This window comes from Mustelus asterias, chromosome 8 (assembly GCF_964213995.1).
Source record: "Mustelus asterias chromosome 8, sMusAst1.hap1.1, whole genome shotgun sequence".
Classification (NCBI taxonomy): Eukaryota; Metazoa; Chordata; class Chondrichthyes; order Carcharhiniformes; family Triakidae; genus Mustelus; species Mustelus asterias.
In genome coordinates, this window is record NC_135808.1 from 62,580,869 (window position 1) to 62,600,871 (window position 20,003).

General features: G+C 42.2%; 1 protein-coding gene across 1 annotated transcript in view; it reads right to left on the reverse strand.

The window, feature by feature from the left end:
* Positions 1 to 731: 731 nt before the first annotated feature.
* Positions 732 to 20,003, reverse strand: part of acbd6 (acyl-CoA binding domain containing 6) — a 189,446-nt gene continuing 170,174 nt past the window's right edge. The window contains exon 8 of the mRNA XM_078218059.1: positions 732 to 1,003. Within this exon, the coding sequence (XP_078074185.1) occupies positions 849 to 1,003 (155 nt within the window). The 3' untranslated portion in view covers positions 732 to 848. The remainder of the gene's footprint in view (positions 1,004 to 20,003) is intronic.

Genomic DNA, 20,003 nt, shown 5'->3' on the forward strand with positions numbered 1-20,003 from the left:
TCCATATGGCATAAAAGCATCTTAAATCAAATGACTTTTTAACTCCTGGAATTCAATTCCTTATGTTTTTTCAGAATAAATATACCTTATTAATAATGACACCTTTGCGGTAGGGCTGGATGGTATGTAGGAGTGGCAGTTGGGTTAGACACCCTCAGATAAAGAAGTGGACAAGCTTTAGTTATATTTCTTTCCTGTACTCACTTGCGATGATATCCAAATGACCTTTTGCCAATGGTGCAGACAGCACCACAATAACTTGTCACAAATATGGACATAGCTCCAAGTTTGCATGAAATAGACAATGTTAATATGGCTGTGGAAATGCCATATAATGCAACTTTACTGAAGCTGAACCAAGGGGTGCTGGACCATGCTAGTAGTATGACAACTCTTTACAGATGGGCAGGCTGGATTGGACAGGGGGAAGAGGATACACTGTGCAACAGCCATTGATGTTACTTGGATTTCATTAAACAGGCATGACCTGAAAGGACAAGAGAAGCCTTACAATCCTTATAATGGTCTCACATTTTGTATAGGTAGATCTTTTTATACAGTAAACCCAGTCTGACCCTCAAGGTGCTGAGTGGAAGCAAGTATCTTAATTTTTAGGTTAAATTAAAACTGTTCCAACTATTTCCAAACTGCTGTTAATAAAAAACTCTGCTTTAAAGTACAAGTTATTTTGACAAAAGAAATCTTCATTTGAATAAAGCATAAAACACTGCTATTGCGAATGACTGTTTAATTATTGCATATTGTAATGTAACAATCACCACAAAATATATTTCAATACATTTTTGTTTCTGTAGTTTTCCATTTGGAGTCATGCATCAGGCCTGGGTTTAACCTTTTGATGCGGCATACTGTCGCAGCATCTGTGAGATGTCCTTAGAGTCAGTCACTTCTTCAGGTAGGCATCCGTCCCCATCCTGAATGGTGGGATCAGCCCCAGAATTCAACAACAATTCCACGATATCAGCAAATTCACAGGCAGATGCTGGAAGTAGGCACAGAGCAAAGTGTCAGTGAATGTACACTACATATAACAAAAAAAGCATCATGTCCTTTCTTAATGAAGGAACTGATAGAATAGAGGAAGTGTGTTCAGAACCAGCGCAGGTACAAACAACACTGTACTAAAGCTAAAGATACCATTAAATTTAGCAAATCATTTTTATATTCTTGGCCAACAAGTTACTGTCTCCATTCAGCATCTCCCCATGACTGAGACTGGGAACTCATTGTGGGAATTTATGGGTGTGTATATATGGCCTACATCTTTCAGTTTTACAGCTGGCTGAGGCTAATCAATGTTACCAATTCCAGCAGTTCTCTTTTTTTAACTTCATGCTACATTTCTGGTACATGTTGAAGTAAGGTCCATGTCGATGACAGCTTTATTCAACAAATGCAAGCTGCTTTTCATCCTGTTTAATTTATAACCATAACTGGGGAAGATTAAAAACAAAAACCAACTATGATCTTTTGCTTTATTTTGCATGGAATTTTCAGGGGAGCGCAAAGAAACCAGAAATTCAATTAGGATATCACCAGATGTCAATTACGTACCTAGATGTGCACTCTCCTGAATATTCTTTCGCTCACACTCTCCAATAACAAACATGATTTTTTTATGACTATCCATCATCGTCGTTTTTTTAAAATGTGCAAATTTCAAATGTTTTACGATAATGAGTAGTTGAAAGACATCCCTAATTACTAAGACAGGGCAGTCAAATTTGATCAAAAATACCAGTGTCATGTGGGATCAGGTAGCTATTACATATTGCCAGAAGTATAACAGTCTTTACAGCGTGATTATGGAAGAGAGAAAGGGAGGAAAAGGCAAGAGGTTGAATGAGTAACTTGCATCTTTGGTCATACGATGAAGGTACTTTATTAGCAAAATTGTTTCCAAGTTCAATAATTACTTCATTTTAATGGTGGAAACTAATTCAGATTCATGAGATCCCTAGGCTCAGTTACCTATTCCTACCAGTTCTCCTGGTGTCATCAATATTGATATTATCTTTATCAGGCCTCAGTATAAAACATAGAAAAAATACAGCACAAACAGGCCCTTCGGCCCACAAGTTGCGCCGGTCATGTCCCTACCTACCTCGGCTTATATATAGGCTTACCTATAACCCTCAATCCTATTTAGTCCCATGTACTCATCCAGAAGTCTCTTAAAAGACCCTGTCGAGTTTGCCTCCACCACCACTGACAGCAGCCGATTCCACTCACCCACCACCCTCCGAGTGAAAAACTTACCCCTGACATCTCCTCTGTACCTACTCCCCAGCACCTTAAACTTGTGTCCTCTCGTAGCAGCCATTTCAGCCCTGGGAAAAAGCCTCCGAGAATCCACCCGATCTATACCTCTCAACATCTTGTACACCTCTATCAGGTCACCTCTCATCCTTCGTCTCTCCAAGGAGAAAAGACCAAGCTCCCTCAGCCTATCCTCATAAGGCATGCCAACCAATCCAGGCAACATCCTTGTAAATCTTCTCTGCACCCTTTCAATAATTTCCACATCCCTCCTGTAATGAGGCGACCAGAACTGAGCACAGTACTCCAAGTGGGTCTTATAAAGCTGCATCATTATCTCCCGACTCCTAAACTCAATCCCTCGATTGATGAAGACCAGCACACCATACGCCTTCTTAACCACCTCCTCTACCTGCGAGGCTGATTTAAGAGTCCTATGGACCCGGACCCCAAGGTCCTTCTGATCCTCTACACTGCTAAGAGTCTTACCCTTGATATTATACTCCTTCATCCCATTTGACCTGCCAAAATGGACCACTACACATTTATCTGAGTTGAAGTCCGGATATATTGGATTGGCTTTCAATAAGAGAAAGGGCATATGAAATCTGTAATGTTTTGAATTGAACCATATCAAAAGATGATATGACTCCCTGTCGAGCTCATTCTTCAAGCAGAACCTGTCCACATCATCAATATTCACAGCGTAATCATATGTATCCATTTCTAAATGTAGGGAGCTTGGGGTCCCTATCCAGGGACAAAGATTAGTTTATCACAGTTAGGTTCTGTTTGAAGAATGAGCTCTACAGGGAGTCATATCATCTTTTGACATGGTTCAATTCAAAACATTACAGATTTCATATGCTCTTTCTCTTATTGAAAGCCAATCCAATATACTGAGGCCTGATAAAGATAATATCAAATGGTATTAAATATCCTGATCAGCAATGCATACTATAAAACACTTGTTCTTGTAACATCCCAACATTTTATTCCATTCTGCACATAATGTGTATTACATGGCTACTAGCCGGTATTTACCAAAATAAGAGTACAAATCATGCATCATTTACAGTAGCAATACATTTGGTCTAATTCATGTTCATTAAATCTTGCTAATGACAAATAGAAATAAAAGAGAATGTTCTGCATTTCATAACTTATTGAAAATATGGGATACCTGCAAGTGATTAACTGAACCCAGCTTGGTCATAAAATACCAAACAGTTTCTCGATGTTCCTCTATTGATAGTTTTTTCTACCAGCTTCAATTTATAATATAAGCTTCCAGATGCAAGATTACATTAACAGTTTAGTCCCAATATCCTTCACTTCTCCAATACTTGGGTAAACCTTTAGTGATATGGCTAAGATAATATGTAGTAAACTTTAATTATCTTTGCTACTAGAATGATCCTATCCCTATAGGAGAATTTATTCCATCCACAAAAGCTAACACAAAATGAATTGAATTGATAAAGCTGAAATAGATTTTTTGGACCAACCAGTTAGTGTTTATCCCTCACGAGTAGTCCTAATCCTAACAAGTGCCCAGCCTATTCTCATGTCTCCTAGTTTCCCCTTTCCAACAACCACCTATCTAACCTATTAAATGTTAACACTGTCCATGCTTCAATCATCAACTCCAGCAGTAGATTCCATGGCTACACATGTGCTAAATCTCTTTCACCCAGATATACATTTATGTCTCCACCACCCCATTTTAGATCAAACTACTGGAAATAGTCTGTTTCAAGTTACTCTGCGCTATCCCTCATAATTTTTGACAATTCCATCAAATCACCCATAATCTCATCTGCTGTAACATAAGTAATCCCAAAATCAGGCATAATTTCAGATTTTTACCATCAAGCTGTTTATTTTAATAACTAATTGGATACTTACTAACAGTAGAAATTAGATCATCTACCTTTTGAAACCACATTTTCTACACACTGATTCTACCCTTCTCTTTCTCAACTGTAGAAGCTACACCAGCCCAGTTTTATCTAATACATTGGCCACTTGTGGTGAATTAGCCATAGATTTGTGGCAAATTGATACTGTTTATTTTTAGTACCACACAATACTGAGTTGTGTTAAAATTCCAGCAGTGCATATGAGTATCTATGTCATTCATTTGACTGTTATTTGTCAACTGTCCATAATTGTGCAAAGAAGAATCAACATTTTGTTGTTAAAGAGCAGTCACATATCAATCAATGGTATTTTGGCATTTGTTGTAAGAGGACTTGAGTACAGAAACTACAGTAAGGATGTCTTACTGCAGCTATGCAGGGCCTTGGTGAGACCATACCTGGAGTGCTGTACGCAGTTTTGATCTTCTTATCTAATAAAGGATATACTTGCCACACAGGGAGTGCAGCAAAGATTCATCAGACTGATTCTTAGGAGGGTAGGATTGTCATACAAGGTGATATTGGTTGACTAGACCTATATTCACTGGAATTTAGAAGAATGAGAGGGGATCCTGATTAGGATACGGATCAGAAACCCCAAGTATGTTATGAAGTCAGTCTAGACCGCAACAATTTGCTGTTTTGGCATTGTGAGGATGAGATGTTTCACTCCAAGTGTGATGCTACTGGCACACTAGAAAGCTTTTATAAAACAAGCTTAATCTAACAACACAGATTAACTATTACAAATAAAATAGCTTAACATTTAACAATTGAACAATACTTAAACAAGACAAGAGACAATTCTTAACTGCTAACCTATCCCTTTGAGTTCCGATTCAAGCAATATTCCTCATACAGACTTAAACTCGTCTTCAAAATCGTTTAGAAAAACACAGGCGTTCATGCTTGTACTTAGGAGTTCCAGAGAGAGAGAAAGACACATCTTGCTTCTTTCAGAACCAGGGAGGAACTGCTTGTTTTTTAAAATATGAAAGAGAAACTGTGTTTTTTCCTGTAAGCTTAGCTTTCCCATTAAACATATGACTCTATCTCTGTCAATCAACCTAATCAAAACTCTTCTCCAAAACCCCAAGGGAAAAACAAGTAAACACAAATGCATTAACTTAGTTTAGACAAACACACCAGTAGCTAAAATGAATTATAATCCTGCAGTCTCAGCATGGACATGTGTTTTCAGACAAATCGACTTTTACAGATGCACCATAGAAAACAGTCCTTCTGGCTCCATCACAGCTTGGTATGGCTCCTGCTGTCCAAGACTGCAACGAACTACAAAAGATCGTGAACAAACCCCAGTCCCTCACTCAAACTAGCCTCCCACCCATTGACACTCTCTACACTTCCCGCTGCCTCAGAAAAGCAGCCAGCATAACTAAGGATCCCATGCACCCCGGACATATTCTCTTCCACCTCTTCCGTCGGGAAAAAGATACAAAAATCTGAGAACACATACCAACCGACTCAAGAACAGCTTCTTCCCTGCTACCATCTGACTTTTGAATGGGTCTACCTTGCATTAAGTTGGTCTTTCTCTACACCCTAGCTATGACTGTAACACTACATTCTGCACCATCTCCTTTTCTTCTCTATGAATGGTATGCTTTGTCTGTATAGCTCGCAAGAAACAATACTTTTCACTGTATACTAATACAAGTGACAATAATAAATCAAATCAAATCCTTGCAACAAAACACTGCCTCTGACAAGAAACATAAAATAAATGTATTTTTTAAAAGGCACAGTATCATCACATCCATTAAAATGTATAAACTTCTGACTGGATGGGGAAATGTTGTTTCCGCTCACTGAGGGGTTTTAGAACAAAGGGTCATAGTCTTAGGATATGGGGTAGGCCATGTAAGACTGAGATAAGGAGAAACTTCTTCACTTAGACCGTGGTAAACTGTGGAATTCTCTATCATGGAAGGCTGTGGTGGCCAAGTCACTGCATGTGTTTAAAAAGGAAAGAGATTAATACTCTAAAGCCATCAAGTAGTATGGGGAGTGTGTGGGAGTATGGTGTTGACATAAAGGATCAACCATGATCATAATGAATGATGGAACTGGCTCAAAGCGCCAATTTGCCTACTCCTGCTCCTATTTTCTATGTTTCAGTCAAACCAAGTCTATGTTTATCAGAATATAATTAAACTGTCAGGTTTATAATGAATTCTGGTCACTTGCTCAATGAAGCAAAAGAAAGTCTTCCGTTTGTTACCTTCTCTAGGTACCTCTAAATGATGATATGTTTAGATCTGTGGGTTTTGTAAGAGGGAGGTCGTGCCTTACAAATTTGGTGGAGTTTTTTGAGGAAGTGACAAAAACGGTTGATGAAGGAAGGGCCGTGGATGTCGTCTATATGGATTTCAGTAAGGCATTTGACAAAGTCCCACATGGCAGGTTGGTTAAGAAGGTTAAGGCTCATGGGATACAGGGAGAAGTGGCTAGATGGGTGGAGAACTGGCTTGGCCATAGGAGACAGAGGGTAGTGGTCGAAGGGTCTTTTTCCGGCTGGAGGTCTGTGACCAGTGGTGTTCCGCAGGGCTCTGTACTGGGGCCTCTGCTATTTGTGATATATATAAATGATTTGGAAGAAGGTGTAACTGGTGTAATCAGCAAGTTTGCGGATGACACGAAGATGGCTGGAATTGCGGATAGCGAAGAGCATTGTTGGCCAATACAGCAGGATATAGATAGGCTGAAAAATTGGGCGGAGAGGTGGCAGATGGAGTTTAATCCGGATAAATGCGAAGTGATGCATTTTGGAAGAAATAATGTAGGGAGGAGTTATACAATAAATGGCAGAGTCATCAGGAGTATAGAAACACAGAGGGACCTAGGTGTGCAAGTCCACAAATCCTTGAAGGTGGCAACACAGGTGGAGAAGGTGGTGAAGAAGGCATATGGTATGCTTGCCTTTATAGGACGGGGTATAGAGTATAAAAGCTGGAGTCTGATGATGCAGCTGTATAGAACGCTGGTTAGGCCACATTTGGAGTACTGCGTCCAGTTCTGGTCGCCGCACTACCAGAAGGACGTGGAGGCATTGGAGAGAGTGCAGAGAAGGTTTACCAGGATGTTGCCTGGTATGGAGGGTCTTAGCTATGAGGAGAGATTGGGTAGACTGGGGTTGTTCTCCTTGGAAAGACGGAGAATGAGGGGAGATCTAATAGAGGTATACAAGATTATGAAGGGTATAGATAGGGTGAACAGTGGGAAGCTTTTTCCCAGGTCGGAGGTGACGATCACGAGGGGTCACGGGCTCAAGCTGAGAGGGGCGAAGTATAACTCAGACATCAGAGGGACGTTTTTTACACAGAGGGTGGTGGGGGCCTGGAATGCGCTGCCAAGTAGGGTGGTGGAGGCAGGCACGCTGACATCGTTTAAGACTTACCTGGATAGTCACATGAGCAGCCTGGGAATGGATGGATACAAACGATTGGTCTAGTTGGACGAAGGAGCGGCACAGGCTTGGAGGGCCGAAGGGCCTGTTTCCTGTGCTGTACTGTTCTTTGTTCTTTGTTCTTGCTCGATAAAGTGCAGTGAAAGCAGGGCTGGCTTTCGGAAGGACAATAATCCAATTGCTCTTAAAATTTTCTTGGGAAACCAAGTGATCCGGGAATGCTAACTATAGAACCTGGTTTTGCTTAGTTGGTAGTTGGCGATTTCCACAAAACAACTGAAGTGTGTGAGCAATGGGTAGTGTTGCATGGTAGCCAAGGAATTGAAATGGGCAATTTTGGCAAGATGTGGCAATGCAGCAACATCCAAATGTATTCAATCTTCATCTCCATAGATTTTTGAAATTGACAATTGAGAGGAATAGGGCACTATTGGCATTAAAGGAGATTACTGAAGGTTGGCCATGAAACAAAGGTCCATTAAATGTCTAGACATCATGCTCAGAAATGGTCGGCAACAGAGCGTAAGCAAGGCAAGAGTGCAGAAGTTGATACTTCGAATGTGTCAATTCCTTTCCCTCCCTGAGTCTCCTAATATGTCAATTGTGATCAAACGTAGACATTTTAATGTTGAAGAATCCTTTTTGAAATGCTCAGAAGTGTACTGTCATAAACAAAACACTTGAGTTAACAGATTGTCACCACTCTTTGAGAGTGCACACAGTAGGTTTCCTTTGTGTAACTGAAAAAGCTAATCTGCAAAACCAGCTTGGAAGCTGTTCCCCTGTCTCTCGCAGTGAGTTTATCGTTCTTGATTAATGACAGTTCAAATTCTCAAACCTACTTTCAAAAGAGTTGGTGCAGACTCGATGGGCTGAATGGTTTCCTTCTACACTGTAGGGATTCTGTGGTGCTATTTAAATGGAAGTTGTTGTTATTATACACAGCCAAATAAACTATGCCAAATTTATATTAGTTCAAGCCAGGGATGTGGCTTTTCTAATCCTATGTACTGTAACTGGATATAAAGGGATAAAATTAGATTTACTTTCTCTTCGTAACACCATAAATTCTTTTGAGAGACAAAAACACTCCAGTTCAGATGGATTGTTTTTATCAGCAACAGTGACACTTACGAAGGAATATAATCACCTTTCGAACTCTATATTAGAATGCATTTTGAAACAACTCCTCAGCATCTTGCAACATTTTAATTTCATTTGGAGATGTGGGGGCTGGGCTAACTTGAATTTTGTCTTGGGAAAGATTGCTAGGCCAGACACCCTTTGTCAGTTCACTCCATCATTCTAGGTACATAATAATGACGAGTCATTTTGATATCAATCAATGTAAAATTATGCAGAAATAACTTGCACCTGAGTATTACCAAGGAAGTTGAAACACACACACACACAATCTAGAAAATAGCAAAAAAACTACAATCAGCTCTTTATTCTTTCCACTGCTGCACAAATTACTGGTTTGAGAATTATGAATTAAACTTGATTTTTTCCTTTTCAATTTCAACTGAAATGGGTTTCACCACAGACTTGGAGGGGTTGCAGAGCAACATCCATGACGATGGCATGAAATACAAAAAAAACTTTATGGTGAAGGATTCACCAATTTATTTTTTAAAATGATAGATTTTCCCCTCGTGCAAAGACCACTTCCTATTAAATAAAATGCCCCAAAACCTCCGATCAGAGTTGGACCCCAGAGGGGCAATTCTCCCAGCCCGTTGCTCTGCTCTAGCAGTGGGCCGGGAAACATCAGCTGAGGCTGTATTCCGGGTCCCCGCTGGGCGCCACGCCCTTTGCGTGTCTCCCAGCTGAAAATTTCCAGAGTAATTGGCGCAGGGCTGATAACAATATGGAAATTGCAATTTCCATTTCATTAGCGGGCCTGGGACTGAAGTCTCCGAGCCCACGAGTATCTCCACCCCTCCCACCCTTCCCCTCTCTCCCTGCCCGCCAGGAGTGGTTCACTCCAGCAGGGTTTACAACTGCTCCCCACTAATGAGGAACAGGCGGCCCAACCCCACTGGAGTGAAGAGGCCATTGATGCACCGCCACCCGCCCCCCCCGCCCCGCCACCCCAAAACAAGGTCTGGAGTAAGGGGTGTGCTGTTTGGGCAGTGCCAGCCTGGCTCCTGGCACTGCCCAAGGGGCAAACTGGTAATGCCAAAGGGGCATCTTGGCACTATCCACTGGGCATCGGACAGTACCAAGGAAGTGGGGCCAGAGCAGACACGGAGTTAGGGGAGGTCCGGACTGCCGGGGGTGGGGTCGGAATTTCTGGGTGGGGATTGGGGTGGGGGAAGAGGGTCGAGTAGATCAGAGGAGGGAGGGGGGCACAGAGAGAGACCCGGAGAAGTCTGGGATGCCAGCGATCAGGGTGTGAAGGGGTTGGTGGGCCAGCGATGGTGGGTTGCGGAGCTGGCCAGTGATCAGGAGACCGACAATGCGGGGCCACTGGCAGATCGGTGCGTGTGCAGTGGCCTGCTCAGCGCTGTGTTGCCGACTTCTCGGGTGAGAATAGGTCCTATTCCCAGATTTTCAGAGTGAATCCCGCTAGGGCACTATGTAATGCTCAGAGTGTCGGAGATTTGCTCTGAAAATCACACTGAAAAAACCGGCGGGAGTTACTCCTGTTTTCACACAAATTGTGGGCTTTCACTTTTTTTCGGAGAATCCCAGCCCATATTTGCAGCATTAATCAGACAGAAAGCTACCCACTTACCTTAGTACACTGAAAAGGCTTCAACGTCTGATCCACGATGTAGAAGAACTACCTCAGCAAAGGAATCCTTGCATAGCACATCAAAGAGAATCTGCGCATGTGACACACCCTTTTTATAGTGCTAACTGCCATAAAATAAATTTAAATGTCTGATGTGAATATTCATGCATGGGTGAATAGATGAATGGATAATTGAATGAATCGTTAGGTTGGGTGAAGTAGGTATGTAGGGAGGGATGCTTGGTGAGGTGGCAGGCGAGCAGGTAGCTAAGAGGGTAGGGGGGATAGTTGGGTTGGCACATTAGGGCTAGTCAGGTTTGGGGAGAAAATCGAATGTTGGGGTCAGGTCAGGTTGGTGGGGGGTCAGGGAGGGGGAGGAAGGTCATTGGGGTAATTGTGCAACTGACCCCCAATGTTAGATAAGGATTTTTCAGTCCAACATTTCCTGGGTAATTATTCAGATAACTAAGTCAGAACTGTCCAAAGTTTCTGAGCCTAACACAAGACCCTAAGTTTCTGACCCTATCATCAAGGAAGAAATAGCTAAACATTTGGATATAAATTGTCCCATTGGTAAGACGCAGCATGGGTTCATGAAGGGAAGGTCATGTTTGACTAATTTGGTGGAATTCTTTGAGAACATTACATGTGCAGTGGACAACGGGGAACCTGTGGATGTGGTGTATCTGGATTTCGAGAAGGTATTTGACAAGGTGCCGCACCAAAGACTGCGACATAAGATAAAGGTGCACGTTGTTATGGATAATGTATTAGCACGGATAGAGGATTGGTTAACTAACAGAAAGCAAAGAATGGGGGTAAATGGATGTTTTTCTGGTTGGCGATCAGTGACTAGTGGTGTGCCTCAGGGATCAGTGTTGGGACTGCAATTGTTTACGATTGAAGACGGGAAAGGGTTAATGAACTTTGTACTTGTTTTCGTGTCTGCAGAGCCTGTTTTTCATGTATCCGAACAGATAAGAGCAGCAGCTGTTGTATACAAGATTATGTTTTTCCCGGCTAATCTGTTCAGGAATGTGGCTAACCCAGCTGGTAGCCATTTTGTGTTCTTTAATATTATGTACTGCTGTGTAACAGTGGAGCCTACATGCAGGCCTTCTGTGATCGTATAATGATACATTCATATATATTCATCATATCCTTACTGATATAACTTATACAGGTACCTACGAACATACATAAATTGTTGTATATAGGCCCCTGCACCTCTGGATGCCAGTTAACTTGTTTGTGCGAGACTGCCCCACAGGTGTCCATAGAGAGCAACAACAATCGCGTCCTTGAGACAACCGTGAAAAACCGCCAAGGCAGCAAGGTTCACACGATGGAGGACAAGCCACAGCCTGGGAACCTGAGGGGCCTGGGGAACTGCGGACGTGACAGGGGGGTATAAATATATGTTCTTAACCTGTATTTGCTGAGAGGCCTGGGACCGTGTTAGGAATCGGACCTCTCCCACAATTGTGCAAATAAACCACTGTATTTTGACCTACGACTAGATTTACATAGATGATTTGGAGTTGGGGACCAAGTGTAGTGTCAAAATTCGCAGCTGACACTAAGATGAGTGGCAGAACAAAGTGTGCAGAGGATGCTGAAAGTCGCAAAGGGATTATAAATAGTTTAAGTGAGTGGGCGAGGTCTGGCAAATGGAGTACAATGTTGGTAAATGTGAGGTCATCCATTTTGGTAGGAATAACAGCAAAATGGACTATTTTTAAATGGTAAAAAATTGCAGCATGCTGCTGTGCAAAGGGACCTGGGTGTCCTTGTGCAGGAATCTTAAGGAGTTGGATTGCAGGTAATTAAGAAGGTAAATGGAATTTTGTCCTTTATTGCTAGAGGGATGGAGTTTAAAAATAGCGAGGTTATGTTGCAGCTGTATAAGGTGCTGGTGAGGCCACACCTGGAGTACTGTGTACAGTTTTGGTCTCCTTACTTGAGAAAGAATATACTGGCATTGGAGGGGGTGCAGAGGAGATTCACTAGGTTGATTCCGGAGTTGAGAGGGTTGGCTTACGAGGAGAGACTGAATAGACTGGGGCTATACTCATTGGAATTCTGGAGAATGAGGGGAGATCTTATAGAAACATATAAGATTATGAAGGGAATAGATAAGATAGAAGCAGGGAAGTTGTTTCCACTGGCGGGTTAAACTAGAACTAGGGGGCATAGCCTCAAAATAAGGGGAAGCAGATTTAGGACTGAGTTGAGGAGGAACTTCTTCACACAAAGGGTTGTGAATCTGTGGAATTCCCTGCCCAGTGAAGCAGTTGAGGCTACCTCATTGAATGTTTTTAAGTCAAGGATAGATACATTTTTGAACAGTAAAGGAATTAAGGGTAATGAGCAGGCAGGTAAGTGGAGCTGAGTCCACAAAAAGATCAGCCATGATCTTATTGAATGGCGGAGCAGGCTCGAGGGGCCAGATGGCCTACTCGTGCTCTTAGTTCTTAAGAGTCGGAGACTTTATCACAAGGAGCAGAGGAATTGCCCATCGGAATTTCAAACTTCTCATGTAATTCTCATGGAGTCGGTGCACTGGGACCTCTGTGGTAACCCATTATTAACAGTGTACCCTGAGCACCCTTATGACAGATCTAAGCATGAACTTAAGCTGATAGGGGGAAAGTTCAAAGGAGATAAGGGGGCAAGTTTTTTTTTTCTACACAGAGTGGTAGATGCCTGGAACGTGCTGCCTGGGGTGGTGGTGCAGGCAGATACTATAGGGGCGTTTAAGGGGATTTTAGATGATATGCAAGGAATAGAGGCATATGGACCAAGGGCAGGGAGGAGGGATTAGCTTAATTTGGCATCATGTTCGGCACAGTAATCGTGCGCCGAAAGGCTTGTTCCTGTGTTGTACTGTTCTATGTTCCAAGTCAGATGGTTGTCGGTGACATCCCAAGACCTGGAGTAAATAAACTAGACTAGATTGTAGTACAGACTGTGGGAACATCCATCTCAGTTATTTAGGTGTAGATTGAAGCCACCAATTCATTAATCAAAAAGGTTTCTCCTATCTAACATCCATACTTCAACCAACAGAAGGTTAACTCTCATTATTGTTTCGGAGGATGCTAAACATTCAAAATAGCTGCTTCAATTGCCTAACCAAGAATAGTCATTGCACTTCAACTTTATTTATTGTATATGAAGCATTTCCAGAAGTTCCTGAATTGATAAGGCACTCTATAAATTCAAATCTTTTTGAAAAAAGCACTCGCAAAACCTGTTTTTCTGCATATTATCCTTGAGACAATTGAATTGTACTCCTGTATCTCATTTCCAGTTACCTAGGGCTCATACATAATATAAAACTCTTTTATTTTTACTAGTGTGAAATGTAATTATTTGGGAAGGTGAAATTATTAGCAATGCTTATTGATTTTGTGTTACAGCTACACTTTACCAAAGGGCAGCCTCAGCATATTCCACAAATAGAAAAACCTTCAGAATGGGGCTGATGAATTGGAACAGCAATTCCGATAAGCAGGAAAATAGCATATGCTCCTTGTGCTCATACAAGGCTTCATGATCTGTACTCAGGCACAAGGCAATATAAAAACAGCTACCTACACTATTGCCATCATAAAAAATGGCAACAGTAATATAATACCCCCAAAACTGATCAAAAACATGACCCTAACGATGTGAAACTACTTATTTCATGTGGAGTTCCTTTTGCTCCTGTAGACTGCTAATTATTCATATTTACCAGTGAACACTGGATGTTCAACACAGATACAAGTTTTATTCAAGGTCACATCAGAACAACAGGTTTAGGATGTGAGAATGCATCTGAAACATTTTAAAATAAATTACCCAACAGCTTTCATGTTTTCTTTGTCCAAATTTTATGCCAAAGACATGCTGATCATTTTTCCAAACAAATTTTCCCTCAACTATACCTGCTAATTAACCAAAAATCCTCACTCTTCTCCCATCACTTCCCCAACTGACAGGGTGACTAAACAGCATGCATCTCAACCTCAGCCAATACCACTAACTGACCAATGAAGTGAGACATTGTGCAAACTTTACTTGCTCTCACATTCTCCCTCCAATCGCCAATACATCTTCGAAATGGCCCCACTCCCCTGAATCTCCCGATAGGATGACAGGTCAGCTTCCAAAACTAAACGGAAAGCCAAGTCTTAATTAATCGAAAACTCCATCAATTTTGTGAGGAACAACTGCATAAAGCTCTTGGAACAAAGGGGACAGTCCAATGGGTTGGATTTTGCTGTAACAATAATGGTGAGCACCGTTATTTATGTGTAAATCAGATAACAACTACAGTAAAGAACAAAGAAAATTACAGCACAGGAACAGGCCCTTCAGCCCTCCAAGCCTTCACCGACCATGCTGTCCAACTTAACTAAAACCCCCTACCCTTCCAGGGACCATATCCGTCTATCCCCATCCTATTCGTGTTCTTGTCAAGACGCCCCTTAAAAGTCACTACCGTATCCGATTCCACTACCTCCCCTGGCAACGAGTTCCAGGCACCCACTATGCAAAAAATCTGCCTCGTACATCTCCTTTAAACCTTGCCCCTCGCACCTTAAACCTATGCCTCCTAGTAATTGACTCTTCCACCCTGGGAAAAAGCTTCTGACTATCCATTCTGTCCATGCCCCTCATAATCTTGTAGACTTCTATCAGGTCTCCCCTCAACCTCCGTCGCTCCAGTGAGAACAAACCAAGTTTCTCCAACCTCTCCTCATAGCTAATGCCCTCCATACCAGGCAACATCCTGGTAAATCTTTTCTGCACCCTCTCCAAAGCCTCCACATCCTTCTGGTAGTGTGGCAACCAGAATTGAACACAATATTCCTAACTAAGGTTCTATAAAGCTGCAACATGACTTGCCAATTTTTAAACTCAATACCCCGGCTGATGAAGGCAAGCATGCCATATGCCTTCTTGACTACCTTCTCCACCTGCATTGCCACTTTCAGTGACCTGTGTACCTGTACACCCAGATCCCTTTGCCTATCAATACTCTTAAGGGTTCTGCCATTTACTGTATATTTCCTATCTGTATTAGACCTTCCAAAATGCATTACCTCACATTTGTCCGGATTAAACTCCATCTGCCATCTCTCCGCCCAAGCTCCAACTGATCTATATCCTGTTGTATCCTCAGATGGTCCTCATCGCTATCCGCAAATCCACCAACCTTGGTGTCGTCCACAAACTTACTGATCAAACCAGTTACATTTTCCTCCAAATCATTTATATATATTACAAACAGCAAAGGTTCCAGCACTGATCCCTGAGGAATGCCACTTGTCACAGCCCTCCATTCAGAAACGCTCCCTTCCACTGCTACCATCTATCTTCTATGACCTAGTCAGTTTTGTATCCACCTTGCCAGCTCACCTGTGATCCCATGCGACTTCACCTTCTGCACCAGTCTGCCATGAGGGACCTTGTCAAAGGCCTTACTGAAATCCATGTAGACAACATCCACTGCCCTACCCTCATCAATCATCTTCGTCACTTCCTCAAAAAACTCAATCAAGTTCGTGAGACACGACCTCCCCTTCACAAAACCATGTTGCCTCTCACTAATACATCCACTTATTTCCAAGTGGGAATAAAGCCTGTCTTGAAGAATCCTCTCCAATAATTTCCCTACCACTAATATAAGGCTCACCGACCTGTAATTACCTGAATTATTCTTGCTACCCTTCTTAAACAAAGGAACAACATTGGCTATTCTCCAATCCTCTGGGGCCTCCCCTGTAAGAAGTTTAACAACACCAGGTTAAAGTTCAACAGGTTTATTTGGTAGCAAAAGCCACACAAGCTTTCGAAGCTCTAAGCCCCTTCTTCAGGTGAGTGGGAATTCTGTTCACAAACAGAGTTTATAAAGACACAGACTCAATTTACATGAATAATGGTTGGAATGCGAATACTTACAACTAATCAAGTCTTTAAGAAACAAAACAATGGGAGTGGAGAGAGCATCAAGACAGGCTAAAAAGATGTGTATTGTCTCCAGACAAGACAGCCAGTGAAACTCTGCAGGTCCACGCAACTGTGGGCGTTACAAATAGTGTGACATGAACCCAATATCCCAGTTGAGGCCGTCCGCGTGTGTGCGGAACTTGGCTATCAGTTTCTGCTCAGCGACTCTGCGCTGTCGTGTGTCGCGAAGGCCGCCTTCGGGAACGCTTACCCGAATATCAGAGGCCGAATGCCCGTGACCGCTGAAGTGCTCCCCAACAGGAAGAGAACAGTCTTGCCTGGTGATTGTCGAGCGGTGTTCATTCATCCGTTGTCGCAGCGTCTGCATAGTTTCCCCAATGTACCATGCCTCGGGACATCCTTTCTTGCAGCGTATCAGGTAGACAACGTTGGCCGAGTTGCAAGAGTATGTACCGTGTACCTGGTGGATGGTGTTCTCACGTGAGATGATGGCATCCGTGTTGATGATCCGGCACGTCTTGCAGAGGTTGCTGTGGCAGGGTTGTGTGGTGTCTTGGTCACTGTTCTCCTGAAGGCTGGGCAGTTTGCTGCGGACAATGGTCTGTTTGAGGTTGTGCGGTTGTTTGAAGGCAAGAAGTGGGGGTGTGGGGATGGCCTTGGCGAGATGTTCGTCTTCATCAATGACATGTTGAAGGCTCCGGAGGAGATGCCGTAGCTTCTCCGCTCCGGGGAAGTACTGGACAACGAAGGGTACTCTGTCCACTGTGTCCCGTGTTTGTCTTCCCTGTAGCCAGTGAGGATACAAAGATTTCTCTTAAGTCCCCAGCAATTTCCTCCCTTGCCCCTTCAGTATTCTGGGGTAGGTCCTAGCAGGCCCTGGGGACTTGTCTACCTTAATGTTTCTCAAGAACCCCAATACCTCCTCCTTTTTGATCTCAACAAGACTCAAACTATCTACACATCCTTTCCTGGACTCATCATCCACCAAGTCCTTCTCTTTGGTGAATACTGACGCAAAGTACTCATTTAATACCTCGCCCATTTCCTCTGGCTCCACGCATAGATTCCCTCCCCTGTCCTTAAATGGTCCAACTCTCTCCCTGGCTACCCTCTTGCTCTTTATATATGTATAAAAAGCCTTGGGATTTTCCTTAATCCTGCTGGCCAATGCTTTTTCATGACCCCTTTTAACCCTCCTTACTCCTTGCTTAAGTTTCTTTCTAGTTTCCTTGTATTCCACACTTGCTTCGTGCGTTCCCAGCCTCCTAGCTTTGACAAATGCTTCTTTTTTCTCTTTGACTAGGCTCACTATATCTCTCGTTATCCAAGGTTCCCAAAACTTGCCATACTTATCCTTCATCCTTACAGGAATGTGCCGGTCTTGAATCCCTATCAACTTACACTTGAAAGCCTCCCATATGCCAGATGTTGATGTGCCCTCAAACATCTGCCCCCAATCTACATTCTTCAGTTCCTGCCTAATATTGTTGTAATTAGCCTTCCCCCAATTTAGCACCTTAACTTGAGAACTACACTTATTTTTATCCATCAGTACCTTAAAGCTTACAGAATTGTGGTCACTGTTCCCGAACTGCTCCCCTCCTAAAACATCGACCACCTTGTCGGGTTCATTCCCCAATACCAGGTCCAGTATGGCCCCTTCCCTAGTTGGACTATCTACGTACTGTTTCAGGAAGCCCTCCTGGATGTTCCTTACAAACTCTGCCCCATCCACGCCCCTAGCACTAAGTGAGTCCCAGTCAATATAGGGGAAATTAAAATCTCCCACCACAACAACCCTGTTACTTTTACAATTTGCCAAAATCTGCCTACATATCTGTTCCTCAATCTCCCGCTGGCAGTTGGATGGTCTATAGTAAACCCCCAACATTGTGACTACACTTTACCTATTCCTGAGCTCTACCCATATTGCCTCACTGTATGAGCCCTCCGAGGTGTCCTCCTGGAGTACAGCTGTACATGACAATTAATCATGGAAATCCGGAAGCTGCCCCTCCAAAAGCTTCCTGAAAAGGGTATCTTGCCAGCTGACTGATTACTTACATGCACCAAATGCCATAAAGTTATACTTACCTCAAAAGACTAAATTTAGCAGAAAAACATTACTGCTTGTCCATTCCCGTCCAATTGCTTTTCAATGGTGTGTAAACCTTAATTACTACCAAACAACACCTCTCACAAAAAGGAAACATTTATATTTGTGGAGTTTCATTCTTTCAGATTTTAATTATTCTTAGATATAAAATAATATTTTCTTTTACTTTATCTCTTATCTCTCTCTCAGTCCAAGCTCTCTTTTTGCATTGCTTTCTTTATCTGATACGACATTTAATACAATGCTGTATTTCAACTTTCTTGGTTCAGACTTGGTTGTTCATTTTTCAATCTGATTAGTTAAGGAGATTCATTCAAGTGCCAGATGCCTTGTAAAGTTGTGCTCATTAGGATGAAAATTATTTTTTATGGGCACTCTGATCTTATTTTTTAAATGAAAAGTTCAGAGTACTCCATTTCAGTACATAAGGCTGCATAATTAGGTGTCCATTATGTACATAACCATGCATTGTTAGGACTGATCAGATACTAGAGAATAGAAATTAATAAGTATGATCCGATAGCCATTACAGAGACATGGCTACAGGATTACATAGATTGGGGCCTGAATATTGAAGGGTATGTGACATTTAGGAAGGACAGGAAGTGGAGGGGTCGCTCTGTTAATTAATGGTGATATTAGCACATTAGCATGCGATGACCTAAGTTCAGGAAACCAGTTTAGCTTGGGGTGAGAAATGATAAAGGCAAGAAATCACCTGTGAGAGTGGTGTACAGGCCACCTAATTGTAACTAATGGTAAAACAAGAGTATAAATAGATAATGGGAGCTTGTCAGAAAGGTATGACGATAATCATGGGGGATTTTAATGAACACATAGATTGGAAAAACTCAGGTGGGCAAAGGTAGTGTAGATAAATAGTTCATAGAATGTTTTCCATCTAGTTTCTGATGAACAGCATGTTCAGGAGCCAAGTGTTACGATCCCAGTTGATGTTATGATTGGATGTGAAGATCCAAGATTGGAACCCTGGCTTAAAAGGCCATAACATTTACTTTTTTAAAAATAAAATGTGGTGGAACAGAGGCAAAGGGCCCCTAATTAGTTTTATCAAGAAAAAAAACATTATACATGAAAAAATTGGATCACTATACAATACTCCTTTACTCTCCCCTTAGTTTAACAATTACATACAGATTTTCAGATTAACATGAATTACAAGGTACATCTTAAACTACAATGGTTTCAGTAACGTAAAGTCCCTTTAAGCACACAGATGGGTTGTGATCAAATACACACACTCTACTCTGAAACACATCTGTGGATTTCTCCTCAGAATCCCCCAGATGATTGTCAGGTGAGAGTTTCCAATCATTAAAATCTAATATTTTCCATTAGCTGTTTGCATTCCAAAATCCAGTCCAGTTTTTCCAAATGACTGTTTTACTCAAAGCTTCCACTCCACTTTTAACAGTGAATCCAGTATCCAGGTTTCACATCACCCATGAACCATAGAAAATTACAGCTCAGAAACAGGCCTTTTGGCCCTTCTTGTCTGTGCCGAACCATTTTTGCCTAGTCCCACTGACCTGCACT